Source organism: Cervus canadensis, chromosome 24 (assembly GCF_019320065.1).
Source record: "Cervus canadensis isolate Bull #8, Minnesota chromosome 24, ASM1932006v1, whole genome shotgun sequence".
Classification (NCBI taxonomy): Eukaryota; Metazoa; Chordata; class Mammalia; order Artiodactyla; family Cervidae; genus Cervus; species Cervus canadensis.
In genome coordinates, this window is record NC_057409.1 from 22,398,138 (window position 1) to 22,414,807 (window position 16,670).

A 16,670-nucleotide genomic window follows, 5' to 3' on the forward strand; every position below is an offset into this window, starting at 1 on the left:
GTCTTTCCCAGCATCAGGGTCTTTTCCATTGAGGCATTTCTTTGTATCAGGTGGCCAAAGCATTGGAGCTTCAGCATCATTCCTTCCAATGACTATTCAGGACTGATTTCCTTTAGGAGGGACTGTTTGATCTCCTTGGCAGTTCAAGGGACTGTTAAGAGTTTTCTCCAACTCCACAGTTCAAAAGTATCAATTCTTTGGCAGGCACTCAGCTTTCTTTATAGTCCAACTCTCACATCCATGCATGACTACTGGAAAAACCATAGCTTTGACTAGATGGACCTTTGTTGGCAAAGTTATGTCTCTGCTTTTTAACATGCTGTCTAGATTGGTCATAGCTTTTCTTCCAAGGAGCAAGTGTCTTTTAGTTTCATGGCTGCAATCACCATCTGCAGTGATTTTGGAGCCCAAGAAAATAAAGTCTGTCACTGTTTCCATTGTTATCCCATCTATTTGCCATGAAGTGATAAGACCAGATGCCATGATCTTAGTTTTTTGAATGTTGAATTTTAGGCCAACTTTTCCATTCTCCTCTTTAACTTTGATCAAGAAACTCTTTAGTTCTTCTTCACTTTTTGACATAAGGGTGGTGGTATAACTGAGGTTATTGATATTTCTCCAGCAATCTTGATTCCAGCTTGAGCTTCATCCAGCTGGCATTTCGCATGATGTACTCTGCGTGGAGGTTGAAAAAACAGGGCCACAATATACCAGCTTGACATACTCCTTTCCTGATTTGGAACCAGTCAGTTGTTCCATGTCTGGTTCTTACTGTTGCTTCTTGCCTTGCATACAGGTTTCTCGGGAGGCAGGTCAGGTGGTCTGGTAGTCCCATCTCTTTGAGAATTTTCCACAGTTTGTTGTGATCCACACAGTCAAAGGCTTTGGCATAGTTATTAAAGCAGAAGTAGATGTTTTTCTGGAACTTTCTTGCTTTTATGATGATCTAACAGATGCTGGCCATTTGATCTCTGGTTCCTCTGCCTTTTCTAAATCTAGCGTGAACATCTGGAAGTTCTTGGTTTATGTACTGTTGAAGTCTTGCTTGGAGAATTTTGAGTATTACTTTGCTAGTGTGTGAGATGAGTGCAATTGTGCAGTAGTTTGAGCATTTTTTGGCATTGCCTTTCTTTGGGATTGGAATGAAAACTGACCTTTTCCAGTCCTGTGGCCACTGCTGTGAAGTTACTCAGTCGTGTCCGACTCTTTGCGACCCCATGGACTGTAGCCCACCAGACTTCTCCATCCATGGAATTTTCTAGGCAAGAGTACTGGAGTGGGTTGCCATTTCCTTCTCCAGGGGATCTTCCCAACCTAGGGATAGAACCCAAGTCTCCCGCATTGCAGGTAGACGCTTTACCGTCTGAGCCACCAGGGACACTGCTGAGTTTCCAAAATTTGCTGGCATATTGAGTGCAACATTTTCACAGCATCACCTTTTAGGGTTTGAAAGAGCTCAACTGGAATTCCGTCACCTCCACTAGCTTTGTGGTTATGCTTCCCAAGGCCCACTTGACTTGGCACTCCAGGGTGTCTGGCTCTAGGTGAGTGATCACACCATCGTGGATATCTGGGTCATAAAGATCTTTTTTGGATAGTTCTTCTGTGTATTCTTGCTGTCTCTTCTTAATATCTTCTACTTCTGTTAGGTCCATACTGTTTCTGTCCTTTATTGTGCCCATCTTTGCATGAAATGTTTTCTTGGTATCTGAATTTTCTTGAAGAGCTCTGTAGTCTTTCCCATTCTGTTGTTTTCCTCCATTTCTTTACATTGATCACTGAGGAAGGCTTTCTTACCTCTCCTTGCTGTTCTTTGGAACTCTGCATTCAGATGGGTATATATATCTTTCCTTTTCTCCTTGCCTTTTGCTTTTCATCTTTTGTTGGCTATTTGTAAGGCCTCCTTAAACAACCATTTTGCCTTTCTTTTTCTTGGGGGTAGTCTTGATCACTGCTTCCTTCCTATACAGTGTCACAAACCTCCATCCATAGTTCTTCAGGCACTCTTACTAGATTTAATCTCGAATTCATTTGTCACTTCCACTGTATAATCATAAGGGATTTGATTTAGGTCATCCCTGAATGGTTTTGTGGTTTTCCCTACTTTCTTCAGTTAAAGTCTGAATTTGGCGATAAGGAGTCATGGTCTGAGCCACAGTCAGCTCCCGGTCTTGTTTTTGCTCACTGTATAGTTTCTCCATCTTTGGCTGCAAAGAATATAATCAATCTGATTTTGTATTGACCATCTTGTGATGTCCACGTGTAGAATCTTCTCTTGTGTTGTTGGAAGAGGGTGTTTGCTGTGACCAGTGCATTCTCTTGGTAAAACTCTGTTAGCCTTTGCTCTGCTTTATTTTATCCTCTGAGGCCAAACTTGCCTGTTATTCCATGTAACTCTTGACTTCTTACTTTTGCATTCCAGGCCCCTATGATGAAAAGGACATCTTTTGATGTTAGTTCTAGAAGGTCTTGTAGGTCTTCATAGAACCGTTCAACTTCGGCTTCTTCAGCATTACTGGTTGGGACATAGACTTGCATTACTGTGAGATTGAATGGTTTGCCTTGGAAATGAACAGAGATCATTCTGTCGTTTTTGAGTTGGCATCCAGGTACTGCATTTCAGACTCCAGGTTAACTATGAGGGCTGCTCCATTTCTTCTAAGGGATTCTTGCCCACAGTAGTAGATACAATGGTCATTTGAATTAAATTCACCATTCCAGTCCATTTTAGTCACTGATGCCTAAAATGTTGATGTTCCCTCTTGCCATCTCTTGTTTGACCAGTTCCAATTTACCTTGAGTCATGGACCTAACATTCCAGGTTCCTATGCTATATTGTTCTTTACAGCATGGAACTTTACTTCCATCACCAGTTACATCCACTACTGGGCATTGTTTCCGTATTGGCTCTGTCTCTTCATTCTTTCTGGAGTTATTTCTCCACTGATCTCCAGTAATATATTGGGCACCTACTGACCTGGGGGGTTCATCTTTCAGTGTCCCATCTTTCTGCCTTTGCATACTTACTGTTCATGAGGTTCTCAAGGCAAGAATACTGAAGTGGTTTGCCATTCCCTTCTTCAGTGGACCACATTTTGTCAGAACTCTCCACCATGACCTGTCTGTCTTGGGTGGCCTTACAGGGTATGGCTCATAGTTTTGTTGAGTTAGATAAGGCTGTGGTCCATGTGATCAATTTGGTTATTTTTTTGTGATTGTGGTGTTCCTTCTGTCTACCCTGTGATAGATAAGGATAAGAGGCTTGTGGAAGCTTCCTGGGAGAGACTGACTGTGGGGGAAGGTCTTATTTGATGTGAGAGGCTAAGCTCAGTAAATCTTTAATCCAATTGTCTGTTGGTGGGCGGGGCTGTGTTCCCTCTCCGTTGTTTGTAACCTGAGGCCAAGCTATGGTAGGGGCATTACAGTCTTGGTGACCTCCTTCAGAAGGACTTGTGTAGGCACTGTTGTATTCAGTGTCCCTGACTCTGCAGCAGTCCACTGTTGACCCATGCTTCTGCTGGAGACTCCTGGACTCTCTCTCAGGGAATTCTGGCTCAGTCTTCTGTGGGGACACTGCTCCTTTCTCCTGGGGTGCAGAGTTTTGTTTGTGCCTTCCAGGAGTCTGTTTCCCTAGTCCTGTGGAAGTTCTATAATCAAATCCCACTGGCATCCAAAGTCAAATTCCCTGGGCATTCTCAGTCCCTTAGCTGGATCCCCAGATTAGGGAGTCTGTTGTGGGTTCTAGAACTTTCTTAAGAGTGCTAGACTTTCTTTTGTATAATTGTTCTGCAGCTTGTGGGTCGTCTGCTCGGCGGCTCTGTGGTGGGGCTAATGGCGCCCTCCTCCAAGAGGGCTTAACATCACACGCTGTGTAACCCAGGTCTGCTTCATCCAGAGCCCCGTCCCCACGGCAGGCCACTGCTGACCCGTGCCTCCACAGGAGACACTCAAACACTCATAGGCAGGTCTGGCTCAGTCTCTGTAGGGTCTGGGTCCTGGCGCGCACAAGGTTTTGTTTGTGACCTCTGAACGTCTCTGGTGGGTATGGGGTTTGGTTATAAATGTGATTTCACCCCTCCTACCATCTTCTTGGGACTTCTCCTTTGCCCTTGGACGTGGGGTATCTTTTCTTGGTGGGATTCAACTTTCTCCTGTCGATGATTGTTCTTCAGCAAGTTGCAGTTTTGGAGTTCTTGCAGGAGATTAGTGCACATCCTTTTACTCTGCCATCTTGAAGACTGAAGATAGAGACAATAGAATTTCCTCTTGGATTAGTAGTGAGATTATGGACTACAGAGCACTGACTGCAGACTTTCTGGCCTTAGCACCAGGAAAGATGGAGTGGGTGTCTTCTCAGCTGGAGAAGACTGTAGAGGTGCCAGCTTAGGGGAAAAGATTAGCCGTTCTGTTCTACATGTGATTGAGTTGCTTAGTAGATTTTCAAGGACAAATATTGAGTTAGAGGGCTGGATATCAGAGTTTGGTATTAAGCAGTTGGTGGGATATGTAAATTTTGAGGTTGACTTAAAGCCAGGAGACCGGATGAGTTAACTTCACCTGAAAACTGAGTTTGGATAGATAAGAGATTCTGACAAGAGTTGGAGGTTGTGGTGATGAGTAAAAATCAGTAAGCAGGCTGGCAAAATATGAGCAAGTGGAATAGAAAGAAAAAGAAGAGATGGTAGTGCTTGAAAGGCAAGGGAGGAATCTGTATCAATCTGAATAATTGGCTGTTTGAATTGCTACCAGAGTGGTCAAGTAAGATGAGAAGTGAGACTTTGTTAGAGATAGCAGTGTGGAAGGTCACTGCTGACCTTCTATACAGTAATTTCTGTGAAATGGTAGAGCGTGCGTGCATGGGTGCTGAATTGCTTCAGTCGTGACCGACTTTTTGCGAACCTATGGACTGTAGCCCGTCAGGCTTCTCTGCCCAAGGGATTCTCTAGGCAAGAATGCTGGAGTGGGTTGCTATATTCTTCTCCATGGAATCTTCCCGATCCAGGGATTGAACCTACATCTCTGATGTCTGCTGCATTGGAAGGCGAGTTCTTTACCACTAGCGCCACCTGGGCTGGTAAAATGGTAGAGGTGAAAGCCTTATTAGAATGGATTCAGGATACAGTGGGGAAAATGTTACCTGGGGATAGTAAATATAGAAGTTTTCTCCCCAGCTCTGTGATTGTGTTGTAAATGAAAAAGAAGGTTTTCTGGTGGTGCTGGAGAAATAGGTGGGATTGTGAGGATTTGTTTTTAAGATGGGAAGTTGAGGATATTAAATGCAGATGGAAATTCCTTAGCACAGAGGAAACTTTTGATGATGCTGGAAAGGTAGATTGCTATAGGGAGGTCCTTGAATAGGTGACTTGGGATGGACCTAGGGTAGTACTTGTTAAACTTTGCTTTGTTTAGGTACCACCTGGGGTGCTTGTTAAACTGCAGATGTGGTTCCGTTGGTCTGGGACGGGGCCTGAAATTCTGCATTTCTGAGTCCCTGGATGATGTCTGTTTCTGGCCCTGTGCTGTAACTTGCATGTAAGAACTTGGCCCTTCACACGCAGCAGCTGGCAGGTCATGCTGGTGTGTGGTCACACGGGTTAGTGGGTGTGACTCTGTGCAGGCGCTTTCTGTTTTCTCAGTAGGACAGGAAGCAAGTCATTATCCTAGGGTTGGGGATGGAGGAGACAGTGTAAAGTCATCTAGGAAAGAAGGGCTAGACTAGAAAGGTAGAACCGTGGGCTTGTACCAATGGGCTTGTACTAAGGGCCCATTTACGGTTAGTGGGTATGAATTTAAATTGAGATGTATTGAATACGGTTGTATGTATGTATATCTGTAGTTACGTTCAGCTGTGTGGGTACTTGTGAGGATAGGTGGGCAGTTGGGGTATAGAATGGCAAGTACTTTGAAGTGGGGGAAAGGGGCAATTTATTTATGGCTGTATGCAACAGTGCTCAGAAATGACCGACCATGGAATCTAAACTGGGAAAGGAGGAAAATGAGAGAATACTAGGTTAAACAAAGAAAATGTGTGGATTTATTGTTGCTTTGTTTTTTAATTGCAGATGTCCTTATCATCTTTAATTTGCTAAGGAGCTCTGCAGATCTTCAGGAGAGGAAAATAGTGTTCATGTCCCCAATGTTTTTTCATCAGGGAACCTTTTCTGTTTTTCTGAGCTTGGATTCTACTAAATAAAGTTAGGGAAAAGATGTCTTATATTTTTGGCTAAAACAAGTATTAACATCAGGAATTATGATTTTATTTAAAGCAGAGAGTTGTGCAGCAGATAAGGAAGGAGGGAGGTCTTAAAATGATATTTTAAAATCGCTTCTTTCAGCTCTAAAAATTATCTTAAATGTATCCCATTGTTCCTGTTAAAACAGATTGTTAGCATCCTTGTAAGTCATGGAGATATGTAATCATAATCATATAATAAAATATTTACTATATGGACAAATACAGAAAGATTTTCAACCATTGGTTTTTTCTCTTTTTTTGTCTCTTTCTCTCTTTTGGATATTACAGATGACCATGGATGAAAAATATGTAAACAGCATTTGGGACCTTCTGAAAAATGCAATTCAAGAAATCCAGCGTAAGAATAACAGTGGTCTTAGTTTTGAGGAGCTCTATAGAAATGCATATACAATGGTTTTGCATAAACATGGAGAAAAGCTCTACACTGGACTAAGAGAAGTTGTTACGGAACATCTCATAAATAAGGTATCCAACTTTTAAAGAACTGTTGCTAACTGTATTGAATCTAGAAGTATTATTTTTAAAGGTTCCAGGAAACCTATAGAAATAATAGTAGCTATGTTGTAAAACCTCACTTAAAAACTTATAATCAGCTAAACTAGAATTTTTGATAATTGAGGGAAGGTGGAATTTGTGATCTTTGATAAACATAATTTCAGAAATTAATTTACATATGGTTGTTTATGAATAAGTTAATTATAGATCATTATTTTCTTTAAAATGCTAATCAGCCCATTTTAGCTTTGTATTCTTTGTATATTTGAAAATAAGATGACTACATTGTTTTAAAAATATTGTCTAAGACTTTTTACCAAATGAAATTTGCCTTATTTCATTTTAACTGAGTTTTATTACAAGGAATAGGAATTTTTTAAGATAAATTAGTGTTGGACTGTTAACATTATAAAATGGTTCTTTGGTTCCAAAAAGATGTATTTGTTTTTTTAGAACAAGTGTTTTTTATAAAGCAGACTCTTCCACTACAAGTATGTCCTGCTTTAAGATTGTCAGATAAGATGTAAAATACCACAGATAAATAAAAACTTCTCAGAGTTTTTTCGTGGTATTAGGGTATTTGTTTTTTAAACTTTGTTTTGAAAAAAATGGAAAACTTGCATCAATAGTACAATGATTTCTTTATATTGTAGATTTACCAGTTGTCAAGATTTTGCCACATTTTAGGCAATCTTTCTATTGGTATTTGTTATTACTATTATTGGTATTATTATTATTGCTGGACAGTTAGAGAATTAGTTTTAGATTCGTTTACACTCAAATGCTTTGGAATATTTCTCCTAAGAACAAGGAAATTCTTTGAAAATCAGGCAGTTTAACATGAATATAAAACTATTATCTAATATGATCCACATTCAGATTGACGAGTTGTCCTTTGTGGCAGTGATGTCCTTTATAGCAGTTTGTTTTCTGATCCAGGAACTTAATCCAGGATCACTCACTCAATTCCTCAGCCTGCTTTTGTCTTTCAGCACATTGACATTTTTGAGAGTATAGGTCAGTTGTTTTGTAGATTGTCCCTCAGTTTTTGGTTTGTCTGATTGTTTCCTCATGACTAGTTTCAGGTTATGCATTTTTGGCAGGAATTATACATAAGTGATGTTGTGTCCTCAGTGCATCACATCAGGAGGCACATGATGTCAGTTTATCCCATTATTGGTGATGTTAACTTTGATCACTTGGTGTCCGCCAGATTTCTCCACTGTGAAGGTACCTTTTTTCCCTTTGTAATTCATAAGTAATTTGTTCAGATATATTTTGAGACTGTGTAAATATCCTGTTCCCCAAGAAACTTTTCATGTGATGGTTTTAGCATCCAGTGATGATTCTTGCATGAATCATTATTTCTACAATGGTTACAAAATAATCACTTTATATTTCTACTCTTCTGTAATTCTTTTCTCTTAAATGGGATTACATGAGCAGGTAGCTAGTGTCACATGAAGCAAGGTGATTATGTTCTTCATTCGTTCAATAGTTTTGTTGTTGTTGTTGTTAAGTGCCTAACTGTATACAACTTTCCAAGAAAATGTAGTAGATGCAAAGAGATACGATGCTGTCCCTTTCCAGGTTTGTTTTTGTTTTTATTCTTATGTGAGGGATGATACACACATTTAGATAACAGTGTGAGGCATTACATAATTAAAGGGCAAATGAGTTGTATAGGCAATAAATGGCTTAGTTATTCAAATGAGGGAAATATTACCTTGGGCTGTAAGATTTCATAAGAAAGGATGAAATTGAACTGAACCATGAAAAATTTCGAATGTAAGTGAATGATGCAAAAGGTGTTCCCAGGATGTCAGATGTCTCATGATTATGCAGAAATATGCTTGGTGGTAAGTAGAGTTGGATTGAGATGTGTAATAATTTATGGGGATTAGTGGAGTATAGTGTTGCAGAGTTGACTTGGGAATAGATAGGAGAAAAATTTGAATGCCAAGCTAAGGAATTTGGACTTTACATTGGAGGTTTATTGGAGGTTTTTAAGTGGATGATAATATGACAGAATATTTTAAGATTAAGATGAGAGTGCTATAAAGTAGAATAGAGGGAATGTGTGTGCTAAAAAACAGGAATACCTGGAAAAAGCTAATTAAGATGATAGTCTAAAAATGTGATGTCAAAAATTCTGAAATAAGATAAAATTTAGTTACTGGGAGAGAATTACGGTGCTACCAAGAGAATTATTGTGAACTTTGGTGGAAAACTGATTTGGAATGGGTGGAGGAGATGACAGATTTTGTTTTAGGTTAATATTGGAAACTTTTATAGTTAGAAGTCAACTTAGAAATCATTTTACATGTGAGGAAATTTGTGTGAGAGCTTGTAACAAGATGTCCAAGTAGAGATATGGTGGGTTTGGAGCTTGGCAGGAACTCAGAACTGGAGAGTGAGGTCTGACATTTGGTAGCCTGCACTGTGGAATACGTGTTGGGAGTTCAAAAACAAAAATCCCAGAGACACGGGATGAATCTTCAAAAGCAAACTATGGTAAACAGGTGTGAGAAATTAAGACTAAGAATCTTGGCGAGTGGGAGAGGTTTGCTTAAAGCTGTAGCAGAGACGTTTGGAGCAGCTGAAGTTGTGGATATGAAGGGAATGTGAAATGGAGCAGTGGAGAAGTAAAGGTGGAAAGGGAGCAGTTTCTCACAGGGCGTGATGATAACCATCCCAGCTAAGTCTTACTTAGTGTTTACTATGTGCTAAGGTCCACTTTAGTGCTCTTGGGTGTGTTCACTTAGTTAATGGTCACAACCCAAGGAGCCAGATAGTACTATTATTACCTCTATTTAAAAATGAAGAAACCCAGGCACACAGTGTTGGTTATTTGTCCAAATACACGAAGTCAGGGACTTCACGGTACCTCAGATGCTAAAGAATCCGCCTGCAATAGAGGAGACCCATGTTCGATCCCTGGGTCAGGAAAATCCTCTGGAGAAGGGATTGGCAACCCACTCCAATGGAGAATTCTATGGAAAGAGGAGCCTGGGAGGCTACAGCCCGTGGAGTTGCTAAGAGTTGGACACCACTGAGCGACTAACACTTCACTTTCACAAAGTTAGTAAGTCGCCTAGCTCAAACAGTGTTCAAGCAGTATGGCTTCAGGCTAAATCCCTAACTTTTCTATAAATCTGCTGCTGAGGCATAATGAATGGATGAAGATGGAGTAAATATGCTGAAATTGAGGGTGCATGTGGAGTTTCATGAAAATTGCCTCAGTGTTTATACAACTGTAGTCCTTTAAATTTTAGTTCTTGGTTTATTTATGGTTAAAATCAAGGAGTTGGCAGCAGTATCTTTGAAATGCTTTAGTTCTAAAACTACCGCAAATCTAATAATTAAGCAGTGTATCTTCTGAAAATGAGATGAAGAGTCTTGGAGTAGCTCCTGTGGGGAATATACTAAGGAACTGGCAAGTGAGGGAAAAGATGTCTCTGTGGGAGTTGGCCTGAATGTATGATATATCTTTCTTCCTTAATTTTTTTTTTTTAAAGAAGTGCTTTGCAGCTTGGGCACAAATGCAGGAAAAAAAACCTCTATATTTATGTGCTTTGATTGCAAAAAGTGAGGAGAGGTGGGAAGGTCAGAGTGGGAGGTCAGTGTTAATGTGACAGATTTTTGGACTCTGAAACATGGTTAGGTAGAAATTGGGGTCACGTGAACAATAATTCTGTGGTAACTGTTAAGAGCTTCAGTATAGTCTCTTAAAGTGGTCCCATATCTAAGATTAACTGTTATTTCAAAATATAGCCAGTTCTCTGCAGTATATGCCAGAGAACATATATTTGAGTTGATTTTGCTAAAGAATTAAAAAATGTATATGCTGAACTTTTATTTCTCCTATAAGTATTAATGAAATAGCAGCAGCATCTGAAGATGTTCTTTAATTTTTTTTTCTTTCATAAATACTCATTTGACCACCTTAAGCTAGTTAATTTTTTTTTTTTTTTTTCCAGTGGGTTTTGTCATACATTGATATGAATCAGCCATGGATTTACATGTATTCCCAATCCCGATCCCCCCTCCCACCTCCCTCTCTCCACCCGATTCCTCTGGGTCTTCCCAGTGCACCAGGCCGGAGCACTTGTCTCATGCATCCCACCTGGGCTGGTGATCTGTTTCACCATAGATAGTATACATGCTGTTCTTTTGAAATATCCCCACCCTCACATTCTCCCACAAAGTTCAAAAGTCTGTTCTGTATTTCTGTGTCTCTTTTTCTGTTTTGCATATAGGGTTATCGTTATCACCTTTCTAAATTCCATATATATGTGTTAGTATGCTGTAATGTTCTTTATCTTTCTGGCTTACTTCACTCTGTATAATGGGCTCCAGCTTCATCCATCTCATTAGGACTGGTTCAAATGAATTCTTTTTAATGGCTGAGTAATATTCCATGGTGTATATGTACCATGGAATATACACCATGGAATATTACTCAGCTAGTTAATTTTTGACTAGGAAATGTGCCAGTATCGCATATCTGATGATTTCTTTGTCTCAGTTGAATTAAGTTTTTGAACCTCTGCTGGTATCTATGCTTTCATTTTTCTGTTTCCTGTTATCTTATTTCATTTTTACTTTGATTTTATAAGACACTTTAAAAAATCGTACAAATACAGTACTGTCTGAAGGGGACACTGTTACAAGAAGTCTTAACTGACAGAGCCATCATACAGTAGCGTTAAATGTTTGTCCTCTGATGTAGGAAGTCCATTTGTTCTACCAAATAGGACTTAGGGATGTCCTATTGTGCAGAAAGATACTTTGCATGTAAATCAATAGTGCCTGTCACTACATTGCACCTTCTGTCTGGAAGGTAAGAGGGTGGTTTAGGGTTCTGTGGTATCAAAGCTATATGTCTTCAGTCTCACAGAATATATCCCTTTTTATGGTTCTGAAAGCATTTCTACAGCTTTTTGTTCACTGTGCTTTGAGCAAGTTAGCTGAACTGCCTAGCTAATGATGTATTTTTTAAAGCAAAATTATTTTCCATTAAAGTGAACCTTTTAGTGCTGTGGTATAGATAGCCAGGACTATCTTTTCACATTGAAGAAATAAGTTTGCCACATTGAAGCAGGCGTAGAAGTTAAATGCTGTTTCTTACTTCTTTCTATCTGTAGAAGAATATTTCCCCAAGAAACTGAGACCCAAAGGAATTCAGTAAATTTCTCAAGATCACAAAAACAAAACCCACTGTGTGTTGTGGCCTCTCTGCCTTGTCATAAATGTGAGAGCATTTCAGAATTCTCAGGGGCTGTCTTTTTCCTAACTCAGATACCCTTAAAGGCATGATTATATTGGAGAAAAAAGGTTATGCTACTTTTAAGTTTTAAAGGATTTTTGAATTATAGGTCATTTTGTAAAAGCCTCAAAAGTATCCTTGTAAAAATAATCATCACCAAATTTAACATTCAAAATATTATTTGCTGGACTGGCTTGGGTGTAAGAAATACTAAATAGAACGCATTTTATATCTGCATTCATGGAACAGATAAACAAGTAAACAAATGTTCTATTACTTGTGGGCAAGGTAGGTTAGGATGGAGCCATTTTTTTTATGTTTTTGATTTTATTTTTCAGCTCTATTGAGGTATAGCTGATGAAATTGTCAGATATTTAAAGTGTTTTGTTTGGGTTTTTTTTGAGTCATGTCCTTTTAGAAGATTCCTATTTGAGATTCAGACTTCACAGAAAGTCTCTACAGAGGACTTAGTTTTTCTTCTATACACTGCTAAGAACTCCATAATAATAAATAATAATAGATATAATAATAGTTTAATAATAAATACTTTAGAAATAGATGCAGTGAAAAACAGTACTGGATAGAAAGTGGGGAGAATGAGGCATTAGGCCTGACTCTACCACTGAATTGTGAATAAATTACTAGATTTTTCTGGACTTCAGATTATTAATGTATAAAATGATCGGGATTAGTTTTGTTAGCTTGAATGAGCATTAAATTTATATAATGATTATGTAGCTTGATAATTTGGGGTTACTTAGAAAATGATAGTTTTTGAGTTTACTGTTGTCCTTTCATGTGCCATAATACATGTTTAGAATAGAAGTTTTTCTATTTTTAATTGTTTCTTAAGGTCAGGAGAAACTCTTTGGTTTTAATATAGAAAAAACTTTATTATCCTAATCTTGTTATGATTAACAAGTTTCTTAGATTTGTCTTAAGGTTAATTTCCCTCCTTTTTCCCCAAATTTCTACTCTATAGTCATAATAATAAGACAGCCTCATAAGTGAGTTTATAAAAGCTGAACAAAAAAGATGTTGACTTTTCACCTCTACTAGAAAGTTTATTATTGCTAAAAGGAATAGTTATCCAGTGGTTTTCAAAGTCCTTCTATCCTGTTCTTCAAATAATGTCTTACTTTGATGGAATCAGTGTGAGGAAGGCAGATTAAGAGGAGCTTCATCCTCCTCACTTTTCATTTATTCAGAAAACTGCCTATTGAGGACCTGTTAATTCCAGGCACTGGGCTATGCATTTGTGTTGAATCAAAGATCTCCATCTTTCTGGAACTTAGGTTACCGACTTACATACTTGAATCTGTGCCTTGTAATCCTGATCAGTTCTAAGCACTCTGTTTTACAGGGAGGAAAAATGATGCTTTGAAGGAGAATAATTTCAATTTTTAAGTGACTTCTTACTGATTTTGTGTGTGTGGGTGTAAATTCTCTTTGTAGAAAAACATGCTACTGTTTTTATTTTGTATGTAGGGTGACCTTTGCTGAAAATGATGTTTCTATGTAAACTACTTGTTCAGTTTATTAATGTTTTTCCTCATCTTTAGAGGGAGAATGGGAAGAACTGGAGTTTTAAAAAGGAATTGATAGAAACACTAGGGAATACGATTTTCATTAGCAAAGACAGATTCAGCTCAGAGGTCCCACAGATACTGAGTCTTCCTGTGTCTTATGCACCAGAAAATAATTAAGACACAGTGCCTATCATCAGGAAACCTCACCTCCCAGTTTTAGTGAGGTAATCACATTTGAAGGGGAATTATTTTGCCTTAAGAATTCAGGGCAAAGTAGAAAGAGGAGGTCATGTTAGATGAGCCTTAAAGTATTATGGAAGATTCATCATGTAAACATAGGCAAAAGATAATCTCAGTAAGGAAAATGTCATGAGTAAATAAAAAGATAGGTAGGTAGGAGCATAGTATGGTGGACCAGTATACGTTTAAAGGGAACATAAAGGACTTCACTTGGATTTGTAGGAAATGAGAATGATAAAGTTAGTTGGCCTAACTTTGTAGGGGATTTGGCTTTTATTCTGTGGGTGCTAGGAGCTATTGGGTTTTTAATCTTCAAAAAGCCTGAAGTGGAAAAGATGGAGTAAAAGGTTTAATAGAAGTTCCGTTTTCAGTCCTTCATTGCTACTTACCTTTCATTCCTATGCCATCTTGTCCTTTTTTTTAAATTTAAAGTTGTTGGAAGAAACTAAGAACCCACTGAATATTAGAGTCGCTTAGGGTGACCCTGACAGGAGTCAGAAAGAAGAGGAAGGCTCTCAGCTAGGTGTACAAACCCTTAAGGAATAGAATTTGAAAGAATGGCTTGAATATAAATAGGATGATCCTCAAAGAGGACGAGCTTGTTAGGGATAGGGTAGGAGTAGGGATTATTGGAGAGTCAGAAAGATAGCAGGCAGAATATGAGGGGGGTAGGAAATTGAGTAGTTTCTACTTTAAAAGGATTGAAAGAGAAATACTGGGGAAGAGCCAAGTTTAGAGTGTTCTTTAGTAAGTTCACCCATGTTAAATACCAGCTATTCCTACTTAAATTGTGGAGTAGACTATAAGCTCTGTGAGGGCAGTGCTCATAGTCTTGATTGTGTTTTCTAGTGATGTTCTTTTAATATTTATTAAGCTAGGCTCTGTTTCATTCATCCTTGTGTCTTCTGTTCTCCCTATAGTTGGCATCGATCATTGTCTGTTGAAATGAATCTCTAAGAATACTAGTAGTCAAATGGAAGCCATTATGGTTTATGTCTATGAACTGCCGAGATCTGTTTTGTCTTCTGTATATGAAGTAATACTTCTCCCCACCTAAGTTCATTACTGAATCTTAACTACTATAAAGCAGTGTTTCACCATTTTAAAGTGCAGTTTAGTTTTGGAGCTGACTACCCTTGATTTCTTGAGGTTGGAGTCTGTCAGTTTGCTGGGAACTCTAGATTGTGTGATCTTGCAGAACTGTGCTTTTTCTCTTCATGATGCCTAGGAGAGAGTGGTTGCTGTATGCCATGCTTTGTGTATGTTTTACTATTTACTTTGTCAGTGTCCCTGTTCAGAGTTGAACTATGATATTAATGCTATAATGTACTGGTGCTTTTAATGTATTTCTTACTGTCTTAAACATTGGGAATGAAGTACTTGACAAATGATAATCATATTGTCCTTCTGTGGTATACTGTTTTGTCCTTTGTTTTCCTTTCCATCCATTAGATAAAAAGCTACCATTTTTCAGGACATGACTTCATCCTTAAATCCTGGTTTTCCAAGTTGTGTTATTTTTTAAAAGTTTTTAAGACTGTTTTTGAAGTAAGAATGTATTTTTTTTTTTAATCCCAAATTTAGGTGTTTTTTTTTAAATCTTCTTTAACATATAACAAATTTTCTTTATGAAACTATGAAAGCCTGTTGTCCTAATAGGCATCATGTGCACCTGCTTTGACTTCTTTAGTATTGTTCATTGAATTCTACTCTGTATTGAGGTTATATGAATGCTAATATTAGGCTCCTCCTTTGTAGAGATTGTTAAGTGAGTGCATTTTACATTCCCCATGGTGCCTAACACCCTGCTTGCTTGTTGAAACTAATCTTTAAATATTAGAATTGTCAGCTCAGGGAAAAAGTATTATGTGTCCTTTTAAATTAAGACCTTCATTTTGGACACTTTGTGAAATTCTTAAACTTATGTTAATAACTATGTATGCATTAGTAAACTTACAGAAGAATCTTTTGACAGCGGTCACAAAAAAAGTTTCCCTGGAATGGCTGTCTTTAATTTTGATGATACTGGTATGAATCCTCTGATAAAGGTGGCCAACCTTTATTCTAAAAATAAATGAAGATAATGAGAACAGTACTGTGAATCTAGAAAATATCAAAAGGGCAGTGAATTTTATTCCGTTCAGGAATCTCTTGTCATTAGTGAATTCTTAGACAATTTAAAGTATCTACAAAAGTTAAAATTAATTCTCCTAACCTTTAATAGGACAAACCTACTAGACAGTGTATTGAAAGCAGAGACATTATTCTGCTGCCTGGTCAAGGCTGTGGTCTTCCTAGTGGTCACGTGCAGTTGTGAGAGCTGGACTGTAAAGAAGACACCAAAGTATTGTTGCCTTTGAACTGTGGTGCTGGAGAAGACTCCTGAAAAGTGCCTTGGACAGCAAGATCAAACCAGTCAATCTTAAGGGAAATCAACTCTGAGTACTTGTTGAAAGAACTGACACTAAAACTGAAGCTCCACTATTTTGGTCATTTGATGCAAGCAGCTGGCTCATTGGAAAAGTCCCTGATGCTGGGAAAGATTGAGGGCAGAAGGAGAAGAGGGCATCAGAGGGTAGGTGGCTGGAAGGCATCACTGATGCAATGGACATGAACTTGGGCAAACTCTGGGAGATGGTGAGGGACAGGGAGGCCTGGCGTGCTGCAGACCATGGGGTTGCAAAGAGTCGGACACGACTGGTCGGCTAAAGAACAGCAACCTTCAGTAGAAGTTTGCTTTGAGATACAAAAGCCTTAAGGTTGTTATATGTATTGTGGATTAGCTACATCTATTCATCAGACTTAATGGAGGTTGGCTGCATTATGAACTCCTCAAAATATGAAATAAAGTAATTCTTTCTAGTTACGGAGAGATTTTTGT

At 38.5% G+C, this 16,670-nt stretch overlaps 1 protein-coding gene across 2 annotated transcripts in view; it reads left to right on the forward strand.

The window, feature by feature from the left end:
• The window catches only part of CUL3 (cullin 3), a 97,878-nt gene that overhangs the window by 22,839 nt on the left and 58,369 nt on the right, over window positions 1-16,670 (forward strand). The window contains exon 2 of one of the 2 annotated variants that reach the window (XM_043444700.1): window positions 6,524-6,721. In XM_043444700.1, the coding sequence (XP_043300635.1) occupies window positions 6,524-6,721 (198 nt within the window). Of the gene's footprint in view, window positions 1-6,523; window positions 6,722-7,864; window positions 7,982-16,670 lie in introns of those variants that run through there. The other variant, XM_043444701.1, reaches the window with a different exon arrangement.